We start from the raw sequence: 9,114 nt of genomic DNA on the forward strand, positions 1-9,114 counted from the left end.
GAATTGCATAATGTCTGCCAATGAGAAAAGCATAGGGAGGGTAGAATAGAAAGGACAAGCCGCTACAAGAAGACTAACTAGTAAAAACCCTATAAGAGGATGGGCTTCGGGATGGAGGACGGATGGGGTTGTGGGAAGTCAGTTTGGGAAGGCTGGGGAGGGATTCGAAGTGGAAGTTGCCCCACAAGTTAAAGGGGCACCTCCCTTTGGCAGTGGAACAGCACTCTTAGTAGTCAACGCAGCGCCGAGGGTGAGGGTGTACACAATGCTCTTGTCGGACAAGAAGGCCATTTCAGTGTCAAGATGAGATGAAGGCATTCTAGTAGGCAGCCAGGTCACAGTGTTGGAGCTAAAAACCTCAGATGGAGATGATGGACGCAGTCTTTCTACACTGTCTCCACTCGGCTGGGATCATGGGGTTCTGAAATGTAAAGGAGAAAAAGATTCATTCACAAAAAATGTATTATTGTATTATATCATTTAACAAAAGGATCTAAACCAAAGAAGGGTAGTAAGGTACAAAGTGTTCAAGTGTGCTTTGCATGTATTCTGTTTACTCTAGTGATGTAAAAGTCAGTGATATGTTTAATGGATTTGAATTCACTGAGGAGGGTTGAAGACTTGCACTATCTTTGGGCACCGACACCATCTTGTGGAGATGTCTTTAACAGCAAGGCCCATTGACAGTCTCCTCAATTTTGATAAATTGCAACCGTATAATCTAAAAATGTATTTTTGTGCAGACTTACATGAGACTGTAACCGTTCTTCTAAATTGGTGTTTTTACAATTGGTGAGAAAAAATGCCCATAAATTATGACAAAAATACTAAATATATAATGTTTCCCTCATGAATATTAACACAATTTGATGTCTCCTAAAAACACATTTCCTATCAATACCTATAAACATAGTTAGTTTTATCGACACATTTCTCAGCATTTAAATGAAACATTCACTCATGGTTTAGTCTGCAGTCATCCTGAAGCATGCATATATATCTGTGGATAGAGACAGTGAAATCATATGATGCATTGAACTATTTTAAATAATTGCATTGATATTTTCCTTTTCTCATTTGGTTTAATAGTCTACTGAATCTCTGTGGACCAAGAACCACAAGGGAAATAAATGTTTGTTTTTTCTTAAGGTTACCCTTAATCATTTCTAAATGTGGGTACATTTGTAAAGCTGTACAGATAGTCCTCTGAATTTGGCTAATTAATTTATCAAGTCTAATGTTCTTATCTTACCTGAGAGAGACTCCTCCTCATCTTGCAACACTGTCTCCTCAGAGACCTGCTTTGAATGGGTGACCTCTTGATCTTGATCGTTCTCCTTGTCTCCCTGAGGAGCAGGGTGGGGCTCCTCCTCGTGTTTGTCCTTGCCCTCCCCCTCTGCCTCTGCCTCCCCCTCCCCAGAGTCAGTGCTCCTGATGCTGAGGCGCCTCACACGATACATAACGTCCACCTCCCTCATGCGGGCCAGGTGCTCAACTGCCACGCGACCCGGAGAAACAGCCAGCTTGGTCTGCAAGGCTTCCATTCGCTGGGCGGGGCCCTTGCTCCTCCTCTCCCCCTCTAAGCTAAGAGACAGCCTGCGGTCCAGGTTTGGGGGAACTGAGAGTGGCAGTCTATCTGGCGGAAACTCCGGTAACCCTGGGTGGTCTCGCCCCAGATGAGTCCGTAGACCGAGTCTATGCTCTGGAGTAGCAAATGGCTTCTTTTCTTGCTCTTGCTTGTCATCAGGCAGTGTACTGTCTTGTCCCTCACACTCACTTTTCACTTCAGCTGTCTGTTTGTCTGCAACGCCCGCAGGTGTTTCTCCTGTAATGGCTTCCTTCTCTCCTAATTCTGCTTCCTTAGTTGCTGTTTCACTAGCACTCTGTTCCCCTGTGACTTGGGGGTCTGCTGGCACATCAGTTGCTAATATTGTGGATGCGCTGTCCTCCGTAGCTCCATTTGCAGGGACGCGCTCAGCAGGATTAACTGCGCACAAATCGTCTTCTGCCGGAGCATTGTCTGTTTTGTCACCCCCTCCCACATTTTTCTCTGTCATTGAATGCTGCTCTCTTGTTTCAGCACACAGGTCGGACCCTGACTGATTCAAACTTGAGTCATTTGGCTCCTCTGTTTTTGTATCTCCTGCTGGACTTTCTAAAGCAGCGCGTCGCGGCGGACTGCCGTTTTGATTGGTCGAGCTGTCCGAGCTGTTCTCCTCGTGAAGCGGAGGCAATGGGCCCTGTCTCATCTGATTCTCGAGCTCTCTTTTACAAATAGGGCACTCCTCCTCTGATTCAGCACTGAGATCTTGAAGAGTATCTGCATCATTAGGTTTAGAACTACCTGCGGACGCTTTATTGACATCCGCCGGGTCTCTAGGGTGACGCAAAGTCTGGCATATGTCCTCATAATCAGGAGGACTAGTGAGCGTAGAGGCGTCCTGCATTGGCTGTCTATCTGCCCACGGCACCTCAGCTGCTGCGGTGCGCGTTGTTGGACTGAAGTCACAAAGTGGTGTCTCGATAGGCTCATCCGGCAGGTCTAGTTTCACTGTCCTGCCATCATTGCTCCGTCTCCGGGAAAGATGCGTAATAACCCTGTATTCTCTGAAACCTGTCTCCCGAGGTGGGACGGGGAGCTCCTCCCTAAGCTGCTTGCTGAAGGTTACTGACTTTGTTGCAGGCCTGGAGAAGGCGCTCTTGACTTCCCTGTATTCTGGGTCAACAGACCAGCTGACTGCACTGCGCCTAAGGCTGCTGGGTTTGTTGAGAGGTTCTGATGTCAATCGGATTTTGATACGCTCAGGGATTTGAACAGAACCATTTGGGACTTTATTGCTGGCAGTGCCTAGCTCCAAGATGTCTTTGTAGGCCTCGTTAAGGTCCTCAATGCACTTGTCAACACTGGGCTGTTTGCTGCTCTGCTGCTGTTGATCCTGGACTTCTTTTTTGATGACCTCCAGCTCTTTCACAGCATCCCATGGACGCTGGCTGGCCGGTTTCAGCAGTAACTGCTCAAATGGCTCCTGCCCACTATTTGCTGCTGGTTTGGTCTCCTCCACATTTCCTGAGGGTGGTACTGCTGGCTGCTGAGCTGTGCTCTTGTTCAGCTGGTTGGAGAAGGTGGAGGTCAGAGAGAAGGCGCTGTTGCTTGACAGTTTCAGGCTCTTCACCCCCTTTATAGGGAAGCTGAAGGCAGTGCCCACTACGCCGCTGCTATCAGGAGGGACTTCAGTGCCAGGAGGGACAGGTTCTTGTTGTGCTTCCTTGTTTTCAGAGTCAGGTTTTTGGGCCTCTGGGCTAGTTTGTGTCTCCTGGTCTCTATACTGGTTTGCAGGCCAGGTACCCGACAGTTTCATCTCCTTGTAATGGTTTATCTTAGGGGGTCTACAGGGTACTCTTTTAAACATTTTGCTGCTCGCTCGACTGCTTGTTTTGCTGCTCGCTATGCTACCAGTAAGTGCTTGCAGCTCAGCTTCAGCTGAAGATGTGCTTTGGAGACTTTGGTTTGTTAAATGGCCAGTTTTGTTGTCACTAGGACTGTCCGCTGGGTCTGGTGACTTCTCATTGTTGTTATTCTGATCACGGATTGTTCCAGCAAGCTGCGGAGTAACAGGTACAGACACTAAACAAAAAATGGTCTCGCTAAGTCTCTTTTTTAGATTCTTGGATTTGTCTTTCTCTGGTGGTTCAGGTTGTTCCACCTTTTTTACTTCAGTTACAGTTTCAGAGACACCCTGGTCGGCCGGCTTGCATGGGGGAGGTGGTGGTTTACCCAGAATAGATGAAGGAAAAAACTGACTACGGCTTTGTTCAGGCCCTACACTTTCACTTTTTTTGTTTAATCCCCTGTTGGACCATCGATTACTGCTGTCGTTGTCAGTGAGAGCTGTTTTGCGGGTGTCAGTATTGAGAGCTGGCCCCTGTTGGGGAGGAAAGGCACTATCATGTGTAGATTGTCCTAAAATCTTAGCGGGCAGAATCTCTTTGTTGATGTTACGGATCTTGTCTGAGTCAGTGAGAGAATTTCCGCTAGGCCCTCCTGAGATTTGCTTCACTCTTGGGTCTTCGGTGGGTACTTGACGGGCATGACCTGGTTGTTCTTCATGTCCAGAATGTACCAGTTTTCGATAGGACGCAGCACGTTCTCCATAATGTTCCAGCCATGAACCCGCCTGTCTGTAAAACCACCTTCCAGGATCTGAGTGGGGCATCTGCAGAGATTCCGCCCTCCATCTTAAGTTTGCCATTTCATTGCGGTTCATTGAAACTGCTCTTGGGGGTGGGCCTCTTCTATAAGATGGGGGTGGGATGTAGCCTGGGGGCTCCATTCCAGTGAGGGAGTGTTGTGCGAAATAGTCTTGTCTCAGCTCCCCACCCCTTGGATAGTAGATAGGTCTTTCTTTTTGTTTGGCACCCTGCTCTATAGCAAGCATTTCTGCGCTACCCCTAGTCTGCTGGTGAGTCTCATATGACGGAGGCTTTAAAGGCCTGCTGAACCTGGGCTTTGGTAAAAGTGCAACATGGCTGCTTGGCCCTGCATTCCTACCCCACCGGTCCCTGACAACAGCACCACTATAGATATACCTACTATAGGGTCCAGAGAAGACAGTGCTGCTTATTCTCTGTTGTCTATCAGGTAGGCTCGGCCTGGAGGGAATGAGCTCTCTGCTGGCACTTCCATCAGGTGACAAAACTCTGGGGAGAGACTGAGACTTTGCTTTAGTTCTTGGGTGAAAAAAACCCTCAGGTGTCCTCAGGCGGTACTGGTCCTGAGCCCACCTGTCCCCGTCCCCCTCCGACAGCTGCCTTCCCAGGCCCACAGCAGGCCTCCACTCCTCTGTACCGAGGCTCTGGCACTTCCTCTCCCCAGTCACCCTTAGCTGACCAGGGGCTGCATCCAGGTCCCTTAGCCAGGAAATGTCCTCCCATAGCTGCTGCGCTTGCCTCTCTGCTCTGTGTTCCTCTGCTGCAATCAGGGCCTGTGGCCTCCATGCGCCAGCAGAGGCCCTCAGCTCCCTGCCATCAGCATAGTCCAGGAGGATGCTAAAGTCCTGACCTCGCCTCCGCCAGTAGGAAACATCCCTCTCGTCGTGGCTCAACGGCTCTGAGTAAGTCAAACTGGGAACATCGTAGAACCTGCAAAGACAGAAAAGTTCAGTGTGAATAAGATATTCAAAGTGTCACAGAATGAGAGTGAGGTGCGCTCTGAATCTAGGTTGACACTTGCAAAACAGTTGCAAGATGAATGACATTTGACTCACAGTCATTAGGTACAAACACAGAATAGTGTCTGAAAGGCAATATTCTTTTCATGATTGACAGTGTTCTGGTTTTTCCATTGTTTAAAGAAAAACAATAAAAAAGACACTATTGAAACATTGATACTTAAAGTGTTTTCAATAGGAAGACTTTCCCAAAACAAATAAAAATGTATATTATATATTATATGAATATTATATCACTTTCTATGATGATATACGAAAATAAAAACACCCTTTTTTAGATTTGATAATTGTGTCTATGCCAGTCTCAAGCATGTAGCTTGGCTTTGGCAGTATTGGCTCTCCAATGCAACTTAATCAAGGAGAGCCAGCACATATGAGACAGAAGTGCTTAAGTCAGCGGCTCCCAAGTCCCTTGAAGAAACCATGAAATTGTGATGCTACTGCAATATGATCTGCATATTAAATTGTGCTGACCTTATCTTGTAAGCTGGTCATCTGGACAGCGACTTTGGCTCTTAGAGAAAGTCATCCCATAACCTGCACGATAGCAAAAAGGACCTTTTTTCCCTCTGATTAACTGAACCTATGATTAGCAAGACCAAACTGTTCCCTTTTAGGAAATACAGTATGACCTACCGATAAACACTTTTAAGTAAATCAGTCTGCTTCTCCATGTTACAATAAAACATCATAAAGGAGAAAATCAGAAGAAGAGGCCCTTTTTGAACGTATATTTTATATCACAAGCTTTAATATACATTTTAAACCTAACATAAAATTAGTGACTTCTGGCAGGCTCAAAACAGTGGTTCCACTGTAGTGTGATAAAGCAGTGCCGCCTGGAGATCATTTTAGTTATGGTTCCAAATGTACCTCTTAGGTGCAGGATATGGCTGTAATGAATATTTCATTGCCAACACAATTATCTTAGAAATAGCATACTTAATTATAACAGATTGAGTCGACAATAAAACAGAGCCTCACTTCTTTGTGTTCAAAAGGGGGTCATTTTGTTATATTGTTATTTTGATTTTGGAATTTTCCCAAGCAGTTGTGGTCATTTTCTTGGTGCTGAACGAAGCAGAAGAAACACTTTGATATCCATGAATAGGTCACCCGTCACATCCAACCATGTTTTAAAGCCACCCTGATGCCAGTCAGTTATAATGGAACGAGGGAGTGCGGGTTCGAAATTTAAACGTAACCATCAGGTCTTTCAAATAATATTAATAAATCAATAATTGTATTTTCTCCGGCTAGTTATTACTTATGATACAACCACATAATGTGGTAATGATTTGCAGTAAGCAGTTCCATAATCCAACCATAATATATATCATGAATACATAATACAATATAAGTTTGAAAAATATCAAGTCTCGTAAAAAATAAAAGAGAACTCAAAATGAATTACAACGACCCTTTTTTAAGAGTGTCATATCTGCGCTGCTCTGAATCGCTGCGTTAGTCACCGTACTGGTTCATTTAAGCAGCAAAGTCAATGGATCATCCTCAGCAGCATATGCTACTGTATGGCTGAGGGGAGCCGCGCTGTGCACACTTGCCCAGCAACATGCTTACATCACAGAGCACGTGCTGGGCGGGATTCAGTGTGCCAGTGTTTATAGTGGAGTGATTACGCGCCTGTCTTGAGGCATGTTCAGTCCTCCTCAGTTTGCTCACTGTCTAGTGCTGCTGTTTACATCTTCCCGTCTGGAGGCTGCGGAGACGACACCAGTGCTTGGGTGGGCTTCCGCAGAGACGCAAGCCACCCCCTCCGTGCGGGCATGTGAACACACCTCAAATGGATGCAAAGGCACCTTTCATAATTCCTCATATGCCGGCATAAGATATGTCAGTGGTGCTGCTGCAGCCAGAGTGTTCTGCAGCTTCTGGAAGGAGGGGAAAGGGAAGAGGAGGAAGGAAAAAAAAAAAAAACCTGCGCAGTGCAGACTCAGTTTGCATGCAATACCAAAGGGCCCCAGTGAGAAAGAGGGGGGTAAGGGGAAAAGAAAGGAAGGTAAAGGGTGTGGGGGATCGCAAAAGAGAGGGGAAAAAAAAAAAACACTCACCCACTATCTGTGGCGAGAGAATCACCCAAGGGCTGAGCGTCACCTAGGATACCAATGCCGAGCTCTTTTCTCCTTAGGATCCTTTCCCCGCTCTCGTTGTCTGTGGTGGGGTAGCCCTTCACCAGTGCCTGCCTGCTGCCATAGATGCCCGTGATAGATGCCCCCCGGTCCGCCTCGTACCCGTTCAGTGTCCCCCGGCCAGCCCTGTTGTCCACGAGTTCGCGCTGGCAATCAGCAGGGCGCTTGTCATAAGGCGTGGCAGACGGAGGGCCGCTCTTGGGCAATTTGTATCCGTGCGAAATGAGGAGGTCCTCCACACTGTACATGGTGGCAGCGGCTCTCTCACTTCTGGGCAGGAGGGCAAAGGTGGGTGTGTTGCCGCCTTATGCGCAGTGCTGCTGGTGGAGGCTGGAGCACGGTTGCTCAGCAGAGGCCATCACTGAGGGAAGGACAGGGGAAGGGAAGAGGTAACATGTGAACAGATTATTTCTGCATGCACTTCGAATCGCAGATGTCAGAAAATACAGACGTTTGTGTTACATCTCCAGATGTGTTCAGGCGTTTTACAGCATGGGCTATGTTGAAAGCTTGGAGAATGTTTTCCTAAATTAAACATGAACACGTGCTAAACATGGAACAGTAATTTGTGCAGACATTACTGTGTCTCCAAGGTTGACTCTGGAATGTACAGCTTCAGTGTTAAAGGTGCACACTGCAGAATTTAAGAGCCCATCTTTTTTAATGCAGTTTACTATCCTGAGCATGGATTCTCTCCCAAATCTAGCCACGCCCTTCTTTCCTCCCAAAGACATTTTTATCATCTTTCCAAACTCTCCAAAACCTGTGTGTCGCTTCATAGAGGAATGGCTAAATTGAAAGTTGTTCCCATCTTTTAAACCTCTCTCTAAATATAGATTTCTCTACCCTCTGTCGCCGATAAAGTAGTCAAAAATGTGATTTACCCTTAATAGAAACAGGTTCTCAGTGTAACATTAGTCATCAGTAATTACAACCACAGTTATTGTTCTCCAGACACTCATCAGCCTGTGAACGATGCTGTGCTTCTGCCAATAGTCAAAAAACGTCACAAAAACTACGAAGAATTTCTCCAACATCAAGAAAAGAGAAGAGTCTGAGTCTGTGTCTCCTCCAGTATATTTTGCATTATATATTTGCCCCCCTGGTAACGTTATACAGCTGCAACCCTTCTGCATCGCCACAGACATGGGGAAATGAAATTACTGCAAATAATATATACTGCCCCTTGTCTCTGTGCGGTGTCGCTATACACGGTGTAAGCTCGTATTTCTTCTGTCGTAATGGCCTCAGAAAAAAACATATTACATTTATTACATGTAATTAAAGTGATTAAGCTGCTGGGTCATAAAAGTCTAACTTGCAGTGTTAGCAAAAAAATCTAAAATGAAGCGAGGACTGGAAAGAAAGTAAAGTTTAAGTTAAAATAATTTTAAAAAAACACATAACATGAATCTTAATTAGTTTGTTATTTCATGTCATATTGTGAGACGATTCTTACTTCTAGAAATGTGTATTTTCACTATTTAATTCATCTTAATGGTAATTTATCATCTCTGTACAAGTGCATTCTTACAGGTGCATCATATCTTATTTATTTATTTATTTATCTAATCTGTGACTTTGTAAGTCAAACCTTTACAGGCCACCACACCATGCTCTGTTTTCAGCACTTCTCTCAGACTCAACACTGTAAATATAACTACAGCTGCAAGTAAGTTATCATCGCTGATTAATCTGACGATTATTGATAGTTTACTGATTATTTGATCCGTCAG

The 9,114-nt window shown here is 45.6% G+C and overlaps 1 protein-coding gene across 1 annotated transcript; it reads right to left on the reverse strand.

Moving 5' to 3' along the window:
* Window positions 1-386: 386 nt before the first annotated feature.
* On the reverse strand, window positions 387-8,203 carry jcadb (junctional cadherin 5 associated b). The gene is made up of 3 exons (XM_076097238.1): window positions 7,301-8,203; window positions 1,253-5,139; window positions 387-421 (listed from the first exon to the last, which is right to left on the reverse strand). The coding sequence occupies exons 1-3, from the start codon at window positions 7,624-7,626 to the stop codon at window positions 387-389; spliced, it is 4,248 nt and encodes a 1,415-aa protein (XP_075953353.1). The 5' UTR covers window positions 7,627-8,203.
* Between the last annotated feature and the right edge of the window lie 911 nt (window positions 8,204-9,114).

Source organism: Anarhichas minor, unplaced genomic scaffold (assembly GCF_050575085.1).
Source record: "Anarhichas minor isolate MPS153535 unplaced genomic scaffold, ASM5057508v1 ptg000024l, whole genome shotgun sequence".
Taxonomy (NCBI): Eukaryota; Metazoa; Chordata; class Actinopteri; order Perciformes; family Anarhichadidae; genus Anarhichas; species Anarhichas minor.

What these genes read in the sequence shown, in the direction of transcription:
- jcadb (XM_076097238.1), bottom strand. Translation starts at nt 7,626, where the DNA reads ATGTACAGTGTGGAGGACCTCCTCATTTCGCACGGATACAAATTGCCC. An exon ending in TCTCTCGCCACAGATAGTGG is followed by an intron (nt 5,140 to 7,300) that starts GTGAGTGTTTTT and finishes CTGTCTTTGCAG; the next exon opens with GTTCTACGATGTTCCCAGTT. An exon ending in TGAGGAGGAGTCTCTCTCAG is followed by an intron (nt 422 to 1,252) that starts GTAAGATAAGAA and finishes TTTACATTTCAG; the next exon opens with AACCCCATGATCCCAGCCGA.